The sequence below is a fragment of the Leucopleurus acutus genome (assembly GCF_964270905.1).
Source record: "Leucopleurus acutus genome assembly, chromosome: 1".
In the NCBI taxonomy this organism is placed as follows: Eukaryota; Metazoa; Chordata; class Mammalia; order Artiodactyla; family Delphinidae; genus Leucopleurus; species Leucopleurus acutus.
The window spans coordinates 2626373-2651591 of NC_139142.1; the positions used below are offsets into that span (position 1 = coordinate 2626373).

The 25219-nt window shown below is 46.3% G+C and overlaps 1 protein-coding gene and 1 pseudogene across 3 annotated transcripts in view; both read right to left on the reverse strand.

The window, feature by feature from the left end:
- The window catches only part of TECPR2 (tectonin beta-propeller repeat containing 2), a 98891-nt gene that overhangs the window by 59859 nt on the left and 13813 nt on the right, over window positions 1-25219 (reverse strand). For both annotated transcript variants that reach the window (XM_082838130.1, XM_082838129.1), the window contains exons 2-6: window positions 23800-24088; window positions 14484-14612; window positions 13985-14116; window positions 9701-9858; window positions 526-838 (exon numbers count right to left, since the gene is read on the reverse strand). In XM_082838130.1, coding sequence (XP_082694256.1) covers window positions 526-838; window positions 9701-9858; window positions 13985-14116; window positions 14484-14612; window positions 23800-24018 — 951 coding nt within the window. In that variant the 5' untranslated portion in view covers window positions 24019-24088. The remainder of the gene's footprint in view (window positions 1-525; window positions 839-9700; window positions 9859-13984; window positions 14117-14483; window positions 14613-23799; window positions 24089-25219) is intronic.
- On the reverse strand, window positions 1699-2040 carry LOC309972253 (mitochondrial import inner membrane translocase subunit TIM14-like; annotated as a pseudogene). The gene has a single exon. The product of its transcript is annotated as a mitochondrial import inner membrane translocase subunit TIM14-like (transcript).

The window sequence follows — 25219 nt, forward strand, 5'->3', positions numbered from 1 at the left end:
AGAAAACACGTGATTCAAAGAAATTATAAAGAACAAGTTTAATTTTGTGCTTAAATAAAACACACACAGGGCTTCCCCGGTGGCGCAGTGGTTGGGAGTCCGCCTGCCGATGCGGGGGCCGCGGGTCCGTGCCCCGGTCTGGGAAGATCCCACGTGGCGCGGAGCGGCTGGGCCCATGAGCCATGGCCACTGAGCCTGCGCGTCCGGAGCCTGTGCTCCGCAACGGGAGAGGCCACAACAGTGAGAGGCCCGCGTGCCGCAAAACAAAAACAAAAACACACACACACACACACACACACACACTTTCTTAGCAGGGGACAGGACTATGAATATTTAAACCAGATATTTTTTCAAATCTACAAAAACAACCAAACCTTCATTTGGATTCCTTGACTGGCCCAGTGGAAAAAGCAAAGCATCTGAATCAACACTGTTCCTTCTATCGTCTGAGAAATGAAGCAGAACAGTCCATAAACATTCTCTTGCCTCTAGACACCAAAGACGTGGTACAATCACTTTACTTACCTGGTTGACGGTGTCTAGAAGGTAAATACTATATTCATTCCAACTCAACACCCAGCCTTCTTGAAAGAAACATGAAACAAGCCCCAGGTGTTTCTCAGGTGAGCTGCAACTTCCCCTGTCAGAGGATTCCAGGCGCGGGTAAAGCTCGAAAGGCTTGACTCCTCCAGCAAAGACATCTTTTAAGATAAACGTGGCCTGAACGGTCCCATGGATGTCAGCCTTCCACAGCCGGAGCCCAGGCCGTGATGCGTACAAGGTTAGATCACTTTGCTTACAAAGTCCTGGTATAAAACAAGCACCAAATTTCCCAGTGCTGAAATTACAAGAAAAAAAGGAGGAAAGGAAGAAAGAGAATGGACTGATTTAAAGTGCTAGCTGTCAACCCCCGACATTAACTCTAACAAGAATTTCTGGACTAAGCCAAAACAAGATTAATTCTTTTTCGAACCCTTTTCTACAGTGTATTTTTTGGTTAACTGAACCGCCTGGCCAACCCTGAGGGCACAGAGGAGCCAGTCTCTGTCTTGCACTCCCTACAGCATCCTCAGAAGTGTGCACCCCGCTAAGCACACGCAACAGTTACTGCGCACAGTGCTTTTTTTTTTTAAATCATGCTGTTATAGTTTTTAATGTATGAAATCTGAAGCAATTTAGATTTATCACTGACAAAGTGATAAGTACATACCTAGATCAGTTTCTTAGGTTAAGTTGTGGCTAAACTGACTTTTAAGTTCAAGGTTCTAAGTGACTGGGGGAGTCCTCTGTACCTTGAACAGCCTTCTGTCCCGATGAGATGAGCCCCTACTATAACAACCTGTGCTAATTCCACCATATTTATCACATTGTATTTTAATTATCACTTTATCAGTCTCCCATCAGATTGGGGATTCCTTCAGGGAGAGACTACCTTGTTCACTTTGTCTTGAAATAGGTACCAAATTATTTGACAAATGAGTAATGAACAACACTTCAAATGGCATGCATTTATCCATAATTATTGAGTATTAACCTACAAATATTCTATAATCCGATTTTAAATCCTCCAATTTATACCAAGGCTTTGATTTAGCTTATGCTAATTTTTAAAATGTGTAGCTTTGAGGCGTTTTATTATAAAAGCTGGTACTCATATACATAAATGAGTAAGAACTTAACATTTATCATACATTTACTTCACTTTTTAGCTTGGCCTTCTAGTAAATCTTTAGCTTCATTGATGTTGGCTGCTATATAAGGAGATCCTCCCTCGTCTGGGTGATTTAAAAGCATAATTCATCGATGAGCATCTCTTATGTTTCCCTTACTGGCAGCAGGGCTTACACCTAGTATTAACGATGCTTCCCGTTTTGTCATTTTGGGTTCAAACCCACCTCGGTAATAGCCACCACTAAAGGCAGGTTTCGGTAGACTCTGAACAACTTGTTTTACTTGAGGCTCCATATGCTTCATGGCCTGTGAAGCATAACCCCCTGCAAATCCCGCAGCAGCAACGGTCAGTCCAACCGCTACCGCTGTACTGGCCGTGGCTCCCGCTCAGCTCCCCGGCCCCACCTGTAGCACGGCTCATCCCACCCCACCAACTCTATGCCTCTACCCTGCACACAGTGCTTTATCGCCACTCTCCTTTAACCTTCAACACAGCCCTGTGAGGCAAGTATCACGACTCCCGTTTCAGAGAAGAGGAAACGGAGGCAGAGGTGACAGACCCAGGACTGACCATCCTCTCCCTGCTCTGAAATTCTGTTCCTTCTAACATCTGACTGCCATGCTCATCACAACATGCCAGTGAATGAGCTTTATGTCCAGAATTGGGGCAGCACTTTCAGAATTTCTCTTAAACCCATCACAGGGACCAATCTCCATTCTGATCCTCCGGCTTGGGGGTTTTTTCCTTTTATTTTTAGTATCATGAAATATCTAACACAAACAAAAGAATATATATGCTTTGAAGCCTCATAATGAAATATACACCCAGGAACCTATCCCTCAACTTTGGAAATAAATCGGTAGTCACATCGCTGATGCTCTCCGGCTCCAAGAGTCCCTGCCCACTCCGTTCCCATGTGTGAGCCCTGAATTTTGTGTTCATTATTCCCTTGCGATTATCGATAGTTTAACCACATACCTACGTACTCCTAAACACCACATAATTTAGTATTGTTTGCCTTCCATTTGTATAAAAATAATAGTACGGGGCTTCCCTGGTGGCGCAGTGGTTGGGAGTCCACCTGCCGATGCAGGGGACGCGGGTTTATGCCCCGGTCCGGGAGGATCCCACATGCCGCGGAGCGGCTGGGCCCGTGAGCCATGGCCGCTGAGCCTGCGCGTCCGGAGCCTGTGCTCCGCAACGGGAGAGGCCACAGCAGTGAGAGGCCCACGTACCAAAAAAAAAAAAAAAAAATAGTACGATGCTATTTGCATCCTTTTGCAACTTGCTTTTAACTTAACATAATATTTCTAAGATTTATCCTTGTTGATAAAAAAAAAGCTGTAGCTTATTCATTCCCACCGCTATAAAGTGCTCCACAATTTATTCTCCCTCTTGTTGAAGGGCATTTGAATTATTTCCACTTCTTCGTTTTGAACAGTGCTCATTATGAGCATTTCTGCAAATAACCTCCTGGTATTCAGGTCTAAGAGTTTGTCAAGGATACTTCAGAAGTGGAGCTGTTGGATTGCTGGGTAACTGCTGGGCTGCTGAGTAAAAGCAGATTCAAGTTTGGAAGACAACTTCAAACTTTTTCCAATGTGCTTACACCAGCCTATACGCTCATCAGCAATCTATGAGTTCTCATTGCTCCACATCTTTGCCAAATCTCAGACGTCCACCAGAATTCAAATATTAAGAGTTTCAGTTTGGGGGCTTCCCTGGCGGCACAATGGTTAAGAATCCGCCTGCCAACGCAGGGGACATGGGTTCGAGCCCTGGCCCAGGAAGACCCCACACACCGTGGAGCAACTAAGCCCATGCGCCACAACTACTAAGCCTGCACTCTAGAGCCCGTGAGCCACAACTACTGAGCCTGTGTGCCACAACTACTGAGCTCGTGTGCCACAACTACTGAGCCCGTGTGCCACAACTACTGAGCCTGTGCTCTAGAGCCTGTGCTCTGCAACAAGAGAAGCCACAACAATGAGAAGCCCGCGCACCGCAATGAAGAGTAGCCCCCGCTCACCGCAACTAGAGAAAGCCCACACAGCAACGAAGACCCAATGCAGCCAAAAATAAATTAATTAATTAATTGATTTAAAGAAGAGTTTCAGTTTAACCCTAAGTCCTGCTGATTCTCTCTCCGAAGTATTTCTCTGATTTTGAATGGTAGAAAGAGGACTGGCTTTAGGTCGACACCTGGGCTCAATTTCCAGCCCTGACATTTAATAGCTACGTGGTATGGATCTCAGTTTCCTAGTCTATAAACCAGGGATAATAATTCCCATCTCAAAGACTGATGTGAGGATTGAATGACAATCTATGAAGACAAAAGAAAGCAATGCTTGTGACACTGTAAGTCCCCACAAACGCTCAACTGCCTCTAATTCCACCCGTTACCATCGTGTGCTCCTGTGGGTGCTGGGCCCTCTCCTCACCCTCACTGCACACACAGCACACCCGACCCCCAGGGAGGCATCCACAGGGCCCATCTCACAAAGGCACGCAGATAAAGTTATCTGGGTGTTTCTCTGCACTTCAGCATCTCACTACACCCCTTTGGCACCTCAGTAACTAAATCCTTCCAGACAGGGTCCAAGGAGGACACCAAATATCGAATTCAGCTTTGAACTGAAAACTGTTAGACTAACCAAGAATCAAGATCGTTACTAACCTAACACTGTAGATCGTTCATGGACAGCTCCATAATCAGCATCATGTTCTGATGATTTTCTTTAGTGATCTGTTCTGCAAAGCTTCTCTAAATAGAGACACCCAAAGAACTCTGGCACGGTAGCCTATAACCTCTTCCTCCTGCCTTTCCTATCAAATCAATTTCTATTTGGTGATCCAATTTTCAAATCTATATTTCTCCTACTAATAAGTCCTCTTAAAAATCTCTTATCGGGGCTTCCCTGGTGGCACAGTGGTTGAGAGTCTGCCTGCTAATGCTGGGGACATGGGTTCGAGCCCTGGTCTGGGAAGATCCCACATGCCACGGAGCAACTAGGCCCGTGAGCCACAACTACTGAGCCTGCGCGTCTGGAGCCTGTGCTCCTCAACAAGAGAGGCCGCGATAGTCAGAGGCCCGCGCACCGCGATGAAGACTGGCCCCGCTTGCCACAACTAGAGAAAGCCCTCGCACAGAAACGAAGACCCAACACAGCCAAAAATAAATAAAAAAAAAAAAAAAAAAAAATCTCTTATCGGACTTCCCTGGTGGTTCAGTGGTTAAGAATCCGCCTGCTGGACTTCCCTGATGGCGCAGTGGTAAAGAATCCACCTGCCAACACAGGGGACACGGGTTCGAGCTCTGGTCCGGGAAGATCCCACATGCCGCGGAGCAAATAAACCCGTGCACCACAACTACTGAGCCTGCGCTCTAGAGCCTGTGAGCCACAGCTACTGAAGCCCGCGCGCCTAGAGCCCACGCTCTGCAACAAGAGAAGCCACTGCAATGAGAAGCCCGCGCACTGCAACAAAGAGTAGCCCCCGCTCGCCGCAACTAGAGAAAGCATGCGTGCAGCAATGAAGACCCAACACAGCCAAAAATAAATAAATATATTTTTAAAAGCTCCTGTCACTTCACCTTAGGTGACTAAAGCGTTCATTTTAACAAACATTTAGTGAGCTCCTGAACCATGTAAGAGACTATGCGCTGCAGGCAACGTGAAAGATGCATAAGAGGAAGGTCTTGGCCCTGTCTCAGAACGCCCTGCAGCAGACGGGCGTCTGCGAGGTGCCATCTCTGAGGCTCAGAGGGCTGCTCGAGGACTACAGACAAGGGGGACACGTTCTGACCTGGGCATCAAAGGCTACACCTCGGTTACTGAGTGGACAATGACCAGACTGAGAAAGGGGAACGGGCACTCCAGGGAAGGGCAGGCTGAGCGGGGGCCTGGCGTGGGGCTGCCTCTGAGGCGCTGCGGAAATGTGTCGGGAGCGGGTTGGGAGAAGGCAGTTAAGTTGGGGATAACTAGCTGCAGCCGGGTGCAAACTGTCCTCTACCCCAGACTCGGCCAGCACCTGCCTGCAGGGCGATTCTGCAGCACTTGCTGATGTCATTCTGAATCGTCAACAACTCCAACTTCTAAGGTCTAAGCACTGCAGGATTCTAAAATCATAAACACATTAACTTAGTTTCTTAATTTTGGTGGAGCTGATTTCTAGAAAGACCATTGATGACTTTACAAGACACCTTAATTCCCTTTATGAGCCACATTAATATGAAAGAAGTGGTGCCGGTGATCAAATTCTAACCAGCAAATGGTGTTCTCTAACTTATGTATAATAATGCTGAGCACAGACAGAGAGCCTGAAACGGGAGAACGAGTCAAAGCCGGGACAATCGTCTCCACAGCCGAATGCCCAAAGGCCACCAGACGGGCACGATGTGGCTCTGGCGGGGGCGCAGGCTCCACACCCCACACCCGGCCTGGACTGCAACACGCAGGCGCTGCCGATCCAGGACAGTCCTCCCGACTGGACTGCAGCACACAGCGATAGGCACGGGGAGGTCGCCAGCATACACACAGAGGAGAACCGAGATGGAACACACGTCGGGGGATGGCTGGGGACTTTGAGATTTTTCTAGGAGAAACATACACGCTGTTCTGTCAACCTGAGGAGGTTCGCAGACTGGGTCAGGAGAGGACGACCTTGTCTTCCGGCACTCGCTGCGCCTGTCCCCGAGCCCGGCTTCCCCGCTGGCCCACAGCAGCCGCCCAACGTGCCGCCACACGCTCCATCCAACGTCTCGCCAGCCCGCACGGTCCCCTCCAGGCACCCGCTAGTTCTGCGTTCCCATCTACACAGAAAGAGTCCTGCCTACACTCACTGCCCACTCCCCCCCCTCAGCCCTTCCAATGCCACGGCCTGTGCCCCACGAGGGTGGGCACGCGCGGCCGCCACGTTGCCAGAGACAAAGGCCCGGCTCAGCCCACCTCTCGGGGCCGATCAGCGGCTCCGACACGGCTCTCTCTGACACGGAAGCAATGGAGTGCCCCAGAATGCGAGGCCTCCCCGTTCCCTAATGACACTCACTCCCCAGGTGAGCTCCTTCGTCCCAGAGCTTTGAACACTGTCTATCGGCTAACGGGCCCCCCCGCATGCACAGCTGCGGCCCCACCTGCTTCCTGAGATCGGCCGCGGCTCCTCCGCCAGCCTTCTCGACACCAGCAGCCGGCAGCCCCGCCTAGCCAAGTGCTCAGGCCACCATCTCCAAGGGATCATCTCTCTCACACCCCGGAGCCAACACACCCGTTGGCTCTGCCTTCAAAGCGCCCCCACCACCCCGGCCTGGCGTGAGGCCCTGCTCTCACCTGAATCGCCCGGGAGCCCCCGCCAGCCTCCCTGAGCAGCTGCCCTCACCCCCCTCACGCAGCAGCAGGGCTGACTCCCCGGGTCAAGGCCGCTCATGACTCTTGACGGCAGTGGCGTAAGCAGCCCCTGAGCAGGGCCCACAGGATGGGCCGCCCCCGGTGCCCCTGCCCCCGGCGCCTGGTCTGTGCTCCCAGACCCTCCGCACAGGCAGGGCTTCCGCCGCCCCTCCCACCCTCCCTCAGGAATCTGCTCAGGCCCCACCCACCGGCCTGCCCTAAACACACACCCGCTAAGGCAGGCATCCTCGCTAGCTCCATACCCATTTGTTACTACTGAACATTCTAGAACACATTAATGTGTGTCTCCCTCACAGGACATGAGCTCCTTAAGATCAGAGCTCTTGTCCCCCTTGTTCACAGCTGTCTCCCCAGACTGAGAAGGGCGCCTGGCACACAGCAGAGACTTAGTAAGGATTTTCCAATGTTGAATGAATAAACACTCTCCCTGGGTGACCTCATCCAAGGCTAGGGGTCTCAATGTCACCTGCATCTGATGACCTCATTTTCATTTCTGGCCAAAACTCCCTCCCTGAATTTTCAACCTGTGTATGTTACGCTGGACTGTGATTCCTGTTTAGTTACCTAACAGGCATCTCAGATGCAACAGCCCCAAGACAGAATTCCTGAAGCCTAGACCTTAACCCTGGTCTTCCCATCTCAGGTAAATGGCTTCACCATCCGTCTAGCTGCTTTACCCAAGGGCACGGAAACCCTTTCTTATTGTTCCTTTCTCTCCGTTTTCCCCTACATCCGATTCACCCCATTACCCTCCATCCCCCTCCCCTCTCCTCTCCATGCCCGGTACCCAGGCGAGGCCTCCGTGCTACTCCTGGGCTCCTGCAGCAGCCTTCTCACTGTTCCCTGCCTGACCGTCTCCAACTAAGTCTCCAGGCAGATCCAGGGTAGCCCAGATAGTCCTTCTCCTGCCTGAAGCCCCCCACTGGCTTTCCGTCTCACCTAGAATAACGCGGTTGACAGCATCCCTCGCCTCACGCAGGCTCAGGCCCTCCTTTTCAGCACCTGGCCCACTGGTCTGCAGTCACCCCAGCCCCCTCCTGGCTCCTTGAACGTTCTAGGCCCTGGCCCGATCCAGGGCCTTGACATCTGCTGTCCCCTGAGACCAGAACGCTCTTCCCATGCTTTAGGCTTCAGCCCACAGATCTCTTACCCAGAGGCCTTTCCTGACCATTCTAAGAGAGGCCCTGCCCCCAGCCAACACCTCACCCTGATGTTGCCTCTATAGCACTGACCGCAGCCTAGACCTTTATCTTACTTGAGGGCAGAGGCCCGTCCCCTGGCTCACCGCTGTCCCACCGTGTGCCACCCAGAGGGACACTGTTGCATGGGGCACCACTTCCAGGAGGCAGACATGGCCGACGTCCTTTTCTAACCACAGCCTAACACAGCACATGACAGACACAAGCCTTCAGGACACAGAGGTTAAAAATGTTTCCGTTCATTCTGTCACCCCTCACTTCTCCAATACAGCTCCCCAGGAGAAACGGGACCCGTTTATCTGTTTCTATATCCTGAAACGGTGCCTGGCAAGAGTATGCTTCTAACGCAAGCTGCCGAAAGACTTGGCTACACAAACGCACCAGGAGAGGCTCACGCAAAGGTGCTCAGGTTTCACACGGGAGGTTACAGGGCCAGGTATGAAGAGAAAGACTGTTGGGTATACGACCCACGTGGAGGTAACTGGTTTTTAAATCTCTCTTTTTACACCCCACCTTCCTTCCAAAAAGACACAAGGCAGTAAGACACTGACAGACAAGCCAGGACGAGACGTCAGCAGAAGACTGGGACCCTGGCAGAGGGAAAGTCACGACCAAGTTCTGCACACCACTAAGCCCAAGCTACAGATTCTGCTGAGCGTTCCAGGGGCCGACAGGAAGATTACTGTTACAGAGACACCAGATTGTTGGTGGAATTAGGGGGGTATTCAGCATGGAAAGTAGAAGCCAAAGGGGAAGCACGAGTGTCTTTTAATAGCCATGGACCGCCATGCAGAAAAAGAATAAACTTGCACTGTGCTGCTACAAAGCCCGGGACACAGCACAACGGACGCTGAGAGGACCGGAGGCTGGCACCCCCAGCACCACCAGCTGGCCCTCACTGACGCCCGCCCACCTCCTGCCCACTCTCCAGCACCACGCCACCCAGGCCCCCACGTGCCCCCGGCCCACATGCCGTCCTGCCCCTCCGCCTCTCCCCCGGGCAGGCTGGGACTGGACCGACCCTGCTCGCCGCTGTTCGTCCAGGGAGCAGGTCAAGGGAGGGGCCCTCTCCTGGCCAGGAGCCCTGACCCCTTCCAGACCCGCCCCCTCCCTCAGGACGCCTCCCGGCCCCAGGCTGGGCTACAGCCCATGTGAACTCTTCCCGCGCCCCCCGCTCGGCTCCACAGCAGGTGACACAACTGGTAGCACCTCCCCTGCCGAGGTCACTCCATTTTCACGATGGCGCGGCACGCGGAGGGAGTGAGGGGCGAGCTCCCACCCGACCCAGAGCCTGACCCCTGACCTCCTACCCGGGCTGTGGAGGAGGGGGCCCGCAGGGAGCAGACTGCAGCAGCCACATGTGGCGGGCAGGCTGGGGACCTGCCTGGAGCCGTGTCACCACGAGCCTCGACACCAGCGATGCTCACCTTTTCCTTGGCTGTGTTCCGATTTGCTTGACAGACTTCTCCTCGGTGTAGAAAAGCAGACTTCTCTGTAAAGTCGAGACCAGCAGCACCTTCTGGCTGTAGTCCAGTTGCACGATGGAAGCCGGCTCCTCCAGTACCAGGTGGGAGTGACAGATGCCCTGCGGAGAGACGCCAGGTGAGGCTCACAGGTGAGGCACACAGCGCAGCAGGCTACAGTGACCCCACGTCAGTCTGAGAGGACTGGCCCGTGTCCCTCCTGTGCCTGACATTGACTTCGGTCAATGTCTACCTTAAAACGAATGCTTTACTTCTCACTGGATTCAATGTCAACCCACTGCAATGAAATTATTTGCAAAAGTCCTCACTAATGAGAAAACAGTCAGGGTTACCATCTATGTCAGGCTACATCAAGTTGGCCAAGAAACATTTACAAATTCTGTATAATTTTTTAAAAATGTTCTCAGTACATGGTTCAAAGAAGAATCCATAAAGATTAAGCAGAAATATGTTGCCCCATGTGTATTATTAATTCCAACAGAACACAGTGGGGCTTTCTATAATATTACTGTGACAACGGTCAAAGTCCATATCGCACTCCTCCTCCACAAAGGGTTCAAAGCAATCGTGGGGACATTATATCCTTGCCTACTGAAAGGGTCAGAAGAAACAGGTTAGAAAGAAATTAAAATGGTATTAAGTATACTGAAGAACAAAGTAAAGTTCTAGAAGGCATTTTACTGCTAACACAAACTATATTTCTTGGTGTCAAATATCTGCTGCTATAAGCCACTCTTCTCCTGAACCTGTTTCTTTAATTGTTTAGAAATACTGATGCAATGTCATAGACCTTTGCAGGGAAAGAGGGAGCAGCAATCAGATCCACTGGCAAGACTTACATACAGTAAAATTCACTCTTTTTAGATATACAATTCTATGCATTTTGACCAATGCATTCAGTTATGTAACCACCAGCACAATCAAGACAGGGAAATCCCCACTACCCGACAAACATCAAGGACATCAAGCCAGATTTCCCTCCCACCTTTGAAGTTATGCAGACTGTAGCTTTTCAATTTTTGACTTAGCTTGTAATGGAATTACATTTATTGTACCGTATTGTGCAAAAACACACGTCTTTTTTGCAAATCTCATGAAATACCTGTGTCTCCAAAAAACAATGATCAGAACCTCAATAAAGCTGGGAAAAGAATGATCAGCATGCTAAGGATAATGCTTTCTGCATGTGATTTTTCTCTCCATTTCCTGACATCATGCATGAGCAGTGTCCCCTCTGTGCAACTCAGGCTGGGGGAGTGACAGCAGGAAAGTACAAATATGGGGACCCTTAAAACATTAACAAAATGTTTTCCTGGAGAGTAGCAGTTCTCAAAGTGTGGTCCACAGTCCCTGAGGGTCCCCAGGCGAGGTCAAAACCATTTTCCTTATAATACTAGGTTTTATCTGCCTTTTCCACCAAGCTGTGGTTTGTACTGATGGTTGGTAGAGCTACTGAAAGCTCAAACGGGCCCAAGATGAGCAGGGCACCAAAATCCGGTAGCTGCCACGGTGCCCTTAGCCACTGTGCACTTGCAGCAAAAACATGAATTTCACTTCAGAAGGTCTTTGACGCAGGAAAATGATAATCCATCTCATCTTGACCCTCGTGTACGCCTATCTTTGTATTCTGTGTGACAAAACAGGGCACGCACGCAGCCCTCCTGCTGATGCTGAAGCACTTCGGTTCTCTCAAGGAGGAAGCACTTGTGTGGTTGCATGAGCTGTGAGCTCAACCAGCTGCTTTTTTTCACAAAATACATTTTTACTTGAAATACTATAATTATTCAAACTTGGGTATTTGGCAGGCATTTTCTCAGAAAGAACAAAGTAAGCCTGTCAATTCAGGGAAAATAAGTGACAGTATTTGTTGCTGATAACAAAATGCAAGTTTACAAGTGAAGATTAGAATTTGAAAACTTGTATCCACCCTTGTGAACCTGACAGATTCCCAACAGCTAAAGACTTTTCTCATCAGAATGATGGCGATATTAACAAAGGTGCTTTCTTTGATGTTATATAATTAAATGTTTCAACATTTGGAAGATGTGCATCACTCAGTAGGTCAGTATTTTCCAAGTGATCAATGCAAGATGTTACAAAATCACACGTGGGTCAAGGAGCCATTCTAAGTGCAAGACAGACCAATAGATTTCACTGTAACAGAGCGAGAAAAATTCATCTATATGCTTTCAGATTCCACGTTGTAACCAACCTTTAAAGAAACTACCATTAGTCAATTTGGGGATGTGGTTAAAGAATGTCCACAATTCTCTGGAAGGGCTATTAAAATGCTCCTCCTGTTTCCCACTACATGTCTGTGTGAGGCCAGATTTTCTTTACATACTCTAACCAAAACAATGTATTGTGACAGACTAAATGCAGAATCCAGCTGTCTTCTATTAAGGCAGACATTAAAGAGATTTGCAAAAATGTAAACCCATGCTACTCTTGCAAACAGCAGTAGAAGTTTTGTTTTGCTTTGTTTTGTTTTTTTCAGCCGCGCCGTACGGCTTGTGGGATCTTAGTTCCCCAACGAGGGACTGAACCCAGGCCCTCGGTAGTAAGAGTGCTGAGTCCTAACCACTGGACCACCAGGGAATTCTCAGCAGTAGTTTTGAAAATAGTTATTTTCACAAAAGTATGTTATTTATGTTAACATATAATGAGTTCATTGTTTCAAAATAAAATTAATAAAAATTTTTAAATTTCTCAGTTTTAACTTCTAACATAGTACACTCAGTAGATATAAAACCCATACAAACAAAACCTCTTTGGAATCCTCTTTTTAAGAGTGTAAAGTGTAAAGGGGTCTTGGGACCAAAATGTTTGAGAACTACTGCTAGAGAATATTCGTAGAAGACAGGTCAGTCTTGGATCAGAGGGACTAAAAGTCATCCAGCTAGTAACTGCTGAATTCCTAGACGCACTAGGAATGATGGCTACAAATAAGAAAACGAAAGGACCGTGCCACCAAGGGGTTCATTCTAACTGAGCAGAGGTATGACAAGACAAAGCACAGGCAGGCAGAAAGCCACATGCGCGATGGGAGCACACCCTAGGTTTGAAGTTGAGCTCTGCCAGGCATCAGCTCATGACTGGATCCCCTGGAGCCTGGGTTTCTTCTCTACTGACTGAAGATCAGCACACACAGCTTAGGGCTCTGTCGTGAGGCTTAAATAAAAGGACAAATACGAGGGTGGGGCTAGGTTCCCTGCTGCCATCAACCCTCCTCCTTTCCCACCACTCTATCCCACACAGCCAGAGCTTGGCTGGGGGTGCGCTCACCACCCACTGGAAGCACTGACCTCTGTCCACAGTGTGGACAAAGAATGCTGCCCGCCATACAGATGAACAAAGGATGTTGCAGCTATCAGCCACTGCAGCCTCCCCCAACAGTGCAGCTGAAGGGGTTCAAGACGGAAAAGAACAGGATACTTACTGGCCCTAGACAGTTAAGGTGTATATCAAAGGAATGATTTCAATGAGCCCAGACTCTGGTATCTTCCCATACACAGAAAAGCGCTAAAGTCATTAACTTGAGATGTTTGTTTTTTCTTTAATTAGCAGAAATCTTGATGTTCAACTACCTACCTGGTTTGTGCAAAACTCCTATATATCCTGGCTCTTCCCTTATCTCTTTGGAGCAGTCCCTCAGAGTCATGTGAGAGACTGTCTATCGGGCTTAAGTCCTCAGTAAGTCCGCGGAATAAAAATTCTCGACTTTTAGGTTGTGCTTTTTTTTTTTTTTCAGTCGACAATAGTCATGACTGTGAAACGCTTCATATCCTCCTACAAACTCTCCAAGGAAATACGTTTGATAGTGGCTACTTTTCTAATTGGTAGCAATAGAAAACAGGAGAATAAAAAAAGTGTATGTTCCAGAAGAAACAAAGGCCAATTCTTTAGATACAGAAGTAGAAGCTTATAAAGCATTAGAAAAGCCCTTGAAAGAAAATGTTACAAACAACAGTTGAGATTAGAAAGGGACAATGGGGAGTTCCTGGTGCCCTAGAGGTTAGGATTCCACACTTTCACTGCTGTGGCCTGGGTTCAGTCCCTGGTTGGGGAACTGAGATCCCACAAGCCAACCGGCACGGCAGACAAAAAATAAATAAATAAATAAATAAATAAATAAACAAAAATTTTAAAAAGGGACAATAACCAAAAATTCAAGTTGACCAACTTCTCCAAATATAAGACAACCAATATTTCTGAAAATAATTTTACCTGATCTAGATCCAGAGAAGAATAGACAATTTTCCCTTTGTCATCTCCAGAGAACAATTTCATTCCATTGGGGCTCCAAGCCAGAGCTGTTATGCTATTCTTGTGAATACCAGTGACGTCAAACCTCCGAAGCTATGAATAAATGATGAAAATACACACAAGAAAAAGACAAGGATAAACACTGTGAGATGTGAACAAGGTGGTACGCAATCCCTCCTGTTTATGGAAAAGCTGGTGTTCCCAAGTTGTTTCCATGCAAAAACCTGCACAAGGGTCCACCTTTAAAACTGACAGAGAAGAGCCAGAGAATATTAAGCAAAACTACCCATATATGCTTTTTGCCAAGTGTCCTACCAGGAACAAAAATGTCACCTGATTATAAAGAGCACAGAGCGAGGCTTTTCTGAGCAAGTGTTTTCCTGGCAGGTGAGGACTCCTCATTTTAACACATGAGGAATTTGCCAAGAAGTTAAGAAATGCTAAAATGATTAGTACTTACCTGTCTATTTCTTCCTGGCAACGAGGATACAAGTTGAAAGACTGCAACCCTCCCAGAGGCTGTGCCTGCAGCCACCAGGTCATCAAAGCAGCTCAGCAGTTTCACCACCGTGATGGATTCCGTTTTCCCCTGAAAGAGGAAACATTCAAAAACAAATGGGCCGGGCTTCCCTGGTGGCGCAGTGGTTGGGAGTCCGCCTGCCGATGCAGGGGACACGGGTTCGTGCCCCGGTCCGGGAGGATCCCACATGCCGTGGAGCGGCTGGGCCCGTGGGCCATGGCCGCTGGGCCTGCGCGTCCGGGGCCTGTGCTCCGCAACGGGAGAGGCCACAGCAGTGAGAGGCCCGCGTACCGCAAAAAAAAAAACAAAACAAATGGGCCATAATTCAAAGAGTCATGTACCACAATGTTCATTGCAGCACTATTTACAATAGCCAGGACATGGAAGCAACCTAAATGTCCATCAATAGATGAATGAATAAAGAAGACGTGGCACGGGCTTCCCTGGTGGCGCAGTGGTTAAGAATCCGCCTGCCAGTGCAGGGGACACGGGTTCAAGCTCTGGTCCGGGAAGATCCCACATGCCGCACAGCAACTAAGCCCATGCGCCACAACTACTGAGCCTGTGCTCTAGAGCTTGCGAGCCACAACTACTGAGCCCATATGCCACAACTACTGAAGCCCATGCGCCTAGAGCCCATGTTCCACAACAAGAGAAGCCACCACAATGAGAAGCCCGTGCACCGCAATGAAGAGCAACCCTTGCTCGCCACAACTAGAGAAAGCCAGAGCACAGCAAAGACCCAATGCAGCCAAAAATAAATAAATTAATTTAAAAAAAGATGCAAACACGATGTGGCACGTATATACAATGGAATATTACTCAGCCATAAAAATAAACGAAATTGAGTTATCTGTAGTGAGGTAGATGAACCTTGAGTCTGTCATGCAGAGTGAAGTAAGTTAGAAAGAGAAAAACAAATACCGTATGCTAACACATATGTATGGAATCAAAAAAAAAAAAAACAAAGGTTCTGAAGAACCTAGGGGCAGGACAGGAATAAAGATGCAGACGTAGAGAATGGACTTGAGGACACGGGGAGGGGGAAGGGTAAGCTGGGACGAAGCGAGAGAGTGGCATGGACATATATACACTACCAAATGTAAAACAGATAGCTAGTGGGAAGCAGCCGCATAGCATAGGCAGATCAGCTCGGTGCCTTGTGTTCCCCTAGAGGGGTGGGATAGGGAGGGTGGGAGGGAGACGCAAGAGGGAGGGGATATGGGGATATATGTGTACACATAGCTGATTCACTTTGTTATACAGCAGAAACTAACACAAAGTTGTAAAGCAATTATACTCCAATAAAGATGTTAAAAAAAACAAACAAAAAAACAAAACAAATGGGCCTGTCACCAGGCCAGCTTTCAGACTATGAAACGTTACCTACCAATGGAATGGAAAACCTCATTGGACTGCAGCCTATATATATTCCTGATTGAAAATGTATACAATTCAGAAAGATAATTAATCTCTTTTTCTTTCTAGGTTTTTTATCTTTGAAATGACAACTGTTTTTGTGTTTTTTTCTGGCTGTGCCACACAGCATGTGGGATCTTAGTTCCCCGACCAGGATTTGAACCTGTATCCCCTGCACTGGAAGTGCAGAGTCTTAACCACTGGACCACCAAAGAAGTCCCTGAAATGACAAAATTTTAAAACTGCATTTCTGAGAAAGGAAATACTGTTCAATCAAGTATGACTACATTGAGCTCTTATCAAGAGAGTACTAAGGAACTTGGACAGGAGAGGTAGTTCCCCTCAAAACTGGAGTCTGGAGTCAGAAGAGCTATCCCAGACGCAAGCTCTCCTTTCTTCTCTCTCAACGTGGACAAGTCATCCACCGACTGTAGTCCATGGTGTGTACCTGCCACACAGGCTTGCTTGAGGATCAGTGAGACAATACATTTGAGAGTGCTTTATAAACTGATTCCTGGCGTGTTTTGGTTCTCATATCAATAATCACATTAAATAACACTAACTCAAGCTTAATACATTGGTTTATTAAAAAGCATATGTCAAGCACTGAATACAGATATTCGGGCTTCCAGAGCATCTGAATGATCATTTTTCATTTTGAAACCACTCATTCAGAAAAATGACACAACCATTTCGACCTCGCTAAGACATATGGCAAGATCTTCCATAAGCCATTTTGATCCCTGATGCAGTAATTTAGATGGTAATCAATCTGTGCATTCAGGGGACTGAGTGGTAATACACAGTAGGGCACAGGCCCGCCTGCTCACAGCTGAGCTGCAGCAATGAGACGTGCACATGAAGAGCTGCCCCCCACGAGTGGGGGTGGCAGCGACTGAGCTCACTTTCACCTGCCACTTTACAGCTTGCAGCGTATGTTCATGGGCTATAAATACACTTGGTGCCACGTCGTGATACGGGGTAAGGGACCTGGATCTTAAGCTACAGGAAGGAAAAGGGGGACCCTTGAAGATGCCTGCTTTTGCAGGTGTATCAGTCAGAGGTGTTTCTGGTAACCCCATCAGGAACAGGATGGAAGGAGGAAGGCGTGGGACCAGGCAGGAGGACCAGCTGGGAGCCTCCTGCGATAGTTCAGGTGGAGGTAGTATGCGCCCGGTCAAGGGACATGGCAAACTGAACAGGTGCAAGGGCAGTAAACCCTGACGAGGAAAGAAGAGCATGAAGACCCGGTCAGAAGGAGGGCAGCAGTGATGACAGAGCACATCGACTCTCTGTAAGGGACGCTCTGCCAGTCGCGCGTGTCCTGTGCTGGGCGCCCTGTTCAGCGCTTCACAGGCATCATCTCCTGGGGTCCTCAAACCACCAAGAGGGCAGGTGCTGGAGTTATCCTCATTTTACAAAGGTGAAGTGGTTTGTCTCAGGTCACAAAGCTAGAGAGAATCAATAGTCAGGACTCACACCCAAGTGTGACCCTACAGAGGCCCTGCTCTGCCTCGCTGCCCTATGCCTTCTGAGCAGATCCATGGCCATGGAGATGGAAGGTGTGGTCGGCTGTGGGAAAGAAGGAGAATGAAAGGAGTGCAGGAATGTGAGTGATGGTTCCATCTCTGCTTTGAGGGAACAAAGTAACATAACATGCTTTAGATGTGTATCGTCTGACATGGCAACAGAATGTTAAAAAGAGAATATTTTTCCTGGGAATTTGTAATTATAAAAACTGCTACTACAACAGGAATCAAAATCACTTATTGGAGATCTTGCCACATCATAGTACAAAATCAAAACAGTTGTGTAATTTTCCTGAATGAATGGTTTCAAAATCATTGCTCAGATGGGCTGGAAGTCTGAATATCTATATGCAATGCTTGTACACGTGCTTTTTAATAAACCAATGTACTAAACTTGACTTAAGGTTATTTAATATGATTATTAAATAGATTTGGTTCTTGACTTAAGAACGAAAACATCCGAAGAATCAGATTATCAATATCTAACTATACTTCAGACAGAAACAAAATAAGAAGTTTCAACTTCTCACAGTATAACACTCTAGCTATTCTGAAAAACATTCCTCTCCAAACACCTAGAAATGTTGAATAAGATACATAAAACATTCTTTTAAACGCATAGCTGATCTCTAGAAAAGTAAAGAAAATCTACAAGAGCCGAAAACAAAAAGAATGCTGTCAAACTAGAACAGAAGCCAGCCCTGAAGCTACAGGCTACATAGGGCAATCTGGCCAACGCCTAGACCCTTGATTTTCTGAGGTGAGGACGGTTAATGAGGACAAGGCTTCAGGCCAGGTGACGTGGGGAGCTGGAACTGACATCCCCTGCTAAAGCCAGAATCCCTGAAGACCTAACTCTCAGTGAAAGTGTAAACTAGGGGAAAATCAATTTGCTGGGAAAGGAAGCTGACAAGGACCTTTGTCTTATCTCAGGCATTGACTGGAGTGAATAAAAAAGATTCTGTAATCACAAAGCTGCCGTATCCAGCACCAGAGTTTGAATTTATTCTTCCTTCCCACTGAAAAGAACCTTCAGGCCAGGCACTTCACCTGACATGCTTCCGTGTTTGTAGCACTCCAAGGCGGCTGGCAGAGTGACCATCAACCCCATCTGTGGAACAGTCTCAACCCAGGCCCCTCAGCACTCCCACATATTAGGATCAGCCACATACCTCACAATTAGACATGACCACAGGGAAATAGGTCCCCTCAAGAGGAATCAACTAAAGAAAGCAATAACAGAATTGGACAACTCCTCATCCTGACTCAAGCATTTCATGTAGAGTGAGGAGACCCAGAACATAAAAGAAATATGCTTAAGGGGAGGGAAAGATTGGGAATTGGGGATTAACAGATACTACTATACATAAAATAAACAACAAAGACCTACTATATAGCACAGGGAACTATATTCAATATTGTAATAACCCATGATGGAAAAGAATGTGAAAAAGAATATATAACTGAATCACTTTGCTATACACCTGAAACATTATAAATCAACTATGCTTCAGTAATAAAAAAGAAATATGCTTAAAAATGTTAAAGAAATGTAAAAAGAAATTGAAACATAAGACCAAACTATTATCAGAAATAACAGAAATGAAAAAGAATCAAAAGAATATAAAATCTCAGGGGTAGACTAAATAGCAGCCTAGTCAGCCTAGCAGCCTAGATGAAAGAAAATTATTGAACTAGATGACAGATCTGTGCGGCAAAGGAAAGATAAAAAATATGACAGATGGGCTTCCCTGGTGGCGCAGTGGTTGAGAATCTGTCTGCTAATGCAGGGGACATGGGTTCGAGCCCCGGTCTGGGAAGATCCCATATGCCGCGGAGCAACTAGGCCCGTGAGCCACAACTACTGAGCCTGTGCGTCTGGAGCCTGTGCTCCGCAACAAGAGACGCCGCCACAGTGAGAGGCCCGCGCACTGCAATGAAAAGTGGCCCCCGCTTGCCACAACTAGAGAAAGCCCTCTCACAGAAACGAAGACCCAACACAGCAAAAATAAATTAATTAATAAACTCCTACCCCCAACATGTAAAATAAAATAAAAGTTAAAAAATAGAGGTGGAGTCTCTTTCCAAAAAAAAAAAAGAAATTGTAAATGACTTCCACCCCTAATCTAAAATATATATATATATATATATATATATATATATATATATGACAGATAAGTTAAAAGTCATAGAGAATAGAATATGAAGGTCCAACCTACATCTAATTGGGATTCCAGAAGGAAAGAAAACAGAGGATAGGAGAAGGAAACATCTTCAGAGATAAGGGCTAAAAATTATCCAAAACTGATGAAAGACCTATATCCTCAGGAGCACAAGCCTTGAACAAGACTCACGAAAAGAAATACACACATACACATTTTGTAGTGAAACAGTAAAACCTCAAAGGCAATAAGAAGATATTAATATGTCAGAGAAAAAAGGGAAATAACTAAATATGAACAATTATTAACAAAAGACATCTCAACAATGGATGTTGAGATGTATCATCCTCAAAGTGCTAAGAGGAAAAAACTGTTAGCCTTGAATAGTATACCTCTAAACAATTCAAAGACAGAGAGACATTCAGACAAACAAAAAAATCAAGAGTACTTACCACCAAAAGACTTCAACACAAGAACTACTAAAGGATGTACTCCAGGGCTTCCCTCGTGGCGCAGTGGTTAAGAATCCGCCTGCCAATGCAGGGGACATGGGTTCAAGCCCTGGTCCGGGAAGATCCCACATGTGGTGGAGCAGCTAATCCCGTGCACCACAACTACTGAGCCTGCGCTCTAGAGCCCGTGAGCCACAACTACTGAAGCCCGCACACCTAGAGCCCGTGCTCCGCAACAAGAGAAGCCACCACAATGAGAAGCCTGCACACCGCAATTAAGAGTAGCCCCCGCTCACCGCAACTAGAGAAAGCCCACGCACAGCAACGAAGACCCAATGCAGCCAAAAATTTAAAAAATAAAGGATGTACTCCAGCAAGAAGGAGAATGGCTGCAAAGGGAAGAACTGAGATGTAACAAAGGATGGTGAGTAAAGACGTTGGCAAAAGTGTGAGGGAATCTAAACAGTGACTATAAAATATAATAATAATGTCCAACTTGAGTAAATATAGAATGAAAACACTAGATATGTGTATAATAAGAAAGGCCAGACAGAAACATCATAAGAAAGCTACAGACCAATATTCTTCCATGAATACAGACACAAAAAATCTGAACAAAATATTAATAAAGGGAATACAGCAAGATTAAAAAAAAAAAAGGATAATATGGAATTCCCTGGTGGTCCAGTGGTTAGGACTTGGTGCTTTCACTGCCAGGGCCTGGGTTCAATCCCTGTTCAGGGAACTAAGATCCCACAAGCCATGCCACGAGGCCAAAAAGAAAAGGATAATATATCATGACAAAATGGGGTTTAAAAGATTAATGCACAGTTGGAATAATAACCAAAACTCAATTCATGTAACATAACACATAAATAAAGAAGGAAATCATATCATCACAACAGATTCAAGTGAATATCTGACAAATTTCAATACTCATTCATGATAAAAACTCTCAGAAAACTAGGATAGAAATAAACAGAAATAAAAAGCGTCCATGAGGAATCTATAGCTAATGTAATGGTGAAGACCAAGGCTAAGGCAAAGATATCTGTTCTCACTGCAGACACCATACTGGGGTCTTGGCCAGCACCGTAAGTCAAGTAAAACATTAAAGGCATACAGACTGGAAAAGATGAGGTAAAACTCTTTCTTCAGAGGCAAGCAGGATCATCTACGTAGAAAACCCAGGCTTCCCTGGTGGCCCAGGGGTTAAGGATCTGCCTGCCAATGCAGGGGACATGGGTTCATGTCCTGGTCCAGGAAGATCCCACATGCCACGGAGCAACTAAGCCCGTGTGCCACAACTACTGAGTCTGCGCTCTAGAGCCCGCAAGCCACAACTACTGAGCCCACGTGCCACAACTACTGAAGCCTATGCACCTAGAGCCCATACTCCACAACAAGAGAAGCCACAGCGATGAGAAGCCCACGCACCACAATGAAGAGTAGCCCCCGCTCACTGCAACTAGAGAAAGCCCACGCACAGCAACGAAGACCCAACACAACCATAAATAAATAAATAAATAAAATTATATATATATTAAAAAAAAAGAATGTAGAAACCTTACTACCATATAGGTCCCTTACGCTCCCCTCTTACATTATAGTTATCTTATATATTAGTACATGTATACACACTGAAAACTCGATCAGTGTTATAATTTTTGCTGTCAAGTATATTTTAAAGAACTCAAGAGGAGAGAAACAGTCTACTGTATTTACTATTATTCTTCCTTCATTACTGATGTTCCAAGTTTCCTTCTGGTATCGTTTCTCGTTTGCCTAAAGAACTTCCTGAAACAATTATTTAGAGCAGGTCTGCTGGCAATGAATCGCCCTAGTTTTCCTTCATCTGAGAATATTTTTATTTCACCTTCTTTCCTAATAGATATTTTTCTTGGGTAAAAATTCTGAGCTGACCATTCTTTTCTTTCAACACTTTATAAATGTTGTACCACTGTCTTCTAGCCTCCATAGTTCCTGATGAGAAATTTGCGGACATTCAAAGCATTGTCCCTTACAGGTAACGTGTCATTCTCTGGCTACTTTTAAGATTTCTCTTTGTCTTTAGTTTTTAGAAGTCTGATTAGGATATGTCTGGGCATGGGTTTCTTTGGTCTATCCTGTTAGGGGTTCACTGCTGGATTCATAAGTCTTTTTTGTTAAGTGCTGAAGTATTTGAGAGATCTGATATATTAATCCATAACCATAGCTTTAAAGATTAACTATGTAATGGTTTTAAATGTGTGGGGAATTTGAGCAGTCAAATCCATGAGCTATTAAACAAAGAAAAGAAATAGCAATAGTTTTCATTTTCATACAAAAAATACAAATGTAAACTCTAGAGCCAATCTGCCCAAGTTCAGACAATGGTGCCACCACTTCCAAACCACCTCACAAGTCACTCAACCTCTCTGTACCTCAGTTGTCTCCCTGGTAAAATGGGGATGAGAAAACATCATCTACCTCACAGAGTCTTGTGAGGATGAAATGCGTTAATATATGTAAAGGTTTACAATAATGCCTGGCACATAGTAAGTGCTATATACATGCTAACCATTTGTGTTATTTTAAATTGAGTATAGAGGCTTAACAAAAACTAACTTTTTAAGTTAAACTTTAAGTTGAATATTGATTAAAATATAGATATTTGTAAATACTTCTCTTAAACACAAAAGCCTTGTCTTAGGCTGTAAAAGTCTACTAACCACAGGCAGAGTAGAACCCCATGAGGCTGTGAGGCAGGAGCCACAACTCAGTCACCCTTGAGTCTCTCACAAAACCTGAGCACTCATAAATCACAGATGTCAACTCAGCGGGTGAATTCAGTCCACCTCCCCAGTAACTACAATACAGAGATGCCTGAGCCAACCAACACAGAACAGAGGTCGGTCAGGACCCCAGTGGCAGTGCTCTACAGAAGTGACCTCAGTTAAGATGTACGTGTTCTGGCAGCTAGCCAACATTGATCCTGATCCTTTTTTCACAATAATTTCACCAGAATAGCTAGTGATTATTTGAGTAAGTCAGGTAAGGTATTTTGAGAAACAAAACACTTAGAGGGACTTCCCTGGTGGTCCAGTGGCTAAGAGTCCACGCTCCCACTGTAGGGGGACCAGGTTCGATCCCTGGTCAATGAACTAAGATCCTGTATATCACATGGTGCAGCCAAAAAAAAACAAAACCAAAACAAAACCAAAAAGAAAACACTAAGAAAAACATGCCTACTTTCAAAGTTTTCTATTAAGTGTTAAACACTATAATGTTCTCTTTTAAAGTAACTCTGGATTTTTGGAGGCAGGAAAAAAAGTTAAAACATCAACATTTTTAGCTGTACTCCACCTCAATTAAAAATGGTCGGGGCTTCCCTGGTGGCGCAGCAGTTGAGAGTCCGCCTGCCGATGCAGGGGACACGGGGTCGTGACCCGGTCCGGGAAGATCCCACATGCCGTGGAGCGGCTGGGCCCGTGAGCCATGGCCGCTGAGCCTGTGCGTCCGGAGCCTGTGCTCCACAAAGGGAGAGGCCACAGCAGTGAGAGGCCCGCGTACGGGTGATAAAGTATTGTTTGGGAAGGGCACTCAGGCCATATTCTAGCAAATCAGAAGTAAATTACCCCATCCTGGAACTCACAAGCATGTTAAACATTAGCCAGGGCTCACACATGCTCAGGTGAGGACAAGCAAGACTCACCTCAAAGTTGTACTTCTTCATCTGGTTCAAGTGCCGGCAGTACAGGTAGAGCATGCCAATGCTGCTGCCCACGGCAATGTAGTCCCCGTTGGCGTCCAGGGCCGTGAGGTAGACCACTATGGAGCGGAACCCCTTCTGGATCTTTGTGGGAATGGCATTGAGGAGATAGTACAAAGGGCAGAACTCTCTGAATGTAACAGACTCTGATACGGATGCCATGGCCAACGTTTCCACAGATGATCTTCAAGCAGGACAGGAATTTTAACGGGCATCTAGGGAAACCTGGGGGCTGAAGAACAAGGCATCATAATGCTTTCAACATCTAGTCATGCAAAGAGAAGTCAGGTATAATAGTGGGAACGAGGAACTTTCAGGTGGGTATGAATTATAGTCAGAGCTGAATTAAACAGAGAAAGTAACCAAGTGCCATTAAGATCACTTTTGAGCATTTTAATTCAAAACTCACTTCGATATGTGCTGGCCCCTGTAATTTATATTGTGATAAATGCTATGGAGGGAAAGGGGTGGAAAAAATTTTAAAAACAGTTCTTAATCTCAAGTAGCTTATGTTCTAGTTAGGGAGGCAAAAGAAACTGTGAAGAGACATAACCCAGCTGTGATTAGGTGCTAATCTGTGGGTCTCAATCAGAAGAGGGAGAGAGCAGTGTGGACTAGAGAGTGGAGAAAGCTTCACCGGAAACATCCAAAATTCTGAAGCCCACCAGGAAGGACAGAATGTGGAGAAGAGGAATTACCTGGCAGTCCGCCCTTCCACTGCACGGTGCACGGATTTGATCCCTGGTCAGGGAACTACGATCCCGCAAACTGCATGGCCAAAAAAAAAAGTGTGTGGAAAAGAAACAGTAAAGACACTGTACTAGAAGAACAGTGGACCAATCCAGACGTAGGAATAAGCTCACTGTGTCAAGGTGGTGGAGAAACGTGTCCCCCGGCTGGATAGCCACAGCCTCCACAGCACTCAGAACACCAGCTACACAACACCTCCTATCTGTTCTGCACTGACACCCACACCTCTTGAAAATTTGGATTCAAAGCTTCCCTCAATAAAGGGAAGCGTGTTATATATCATCACACAGCGTGTTATATTTTATGAAGTATTCATTCACCCATTTAATCCTTACCCTACAGACTTTTACATGGGTTTGGAAGTCCCAGCCACAGCAATCAGAGAAGAAAAAGGAATACAAATTGGAAAAGAAGTAGAACTGTCACTGTCTGCAGATGACATGAGACTATACATAGAAAATCCTAAAGATGCCACCAGAAAACTACTAGAGCTAATCAATGAATTTGGTAAGGTTGCAGGATACAAAATTAATGCTCAGAAATCTCTTTCATTCCTATGCACTAGCAACGAAAGATCAGAAAGAGAAATTGAGGGAAGAATCCCATTTACCAT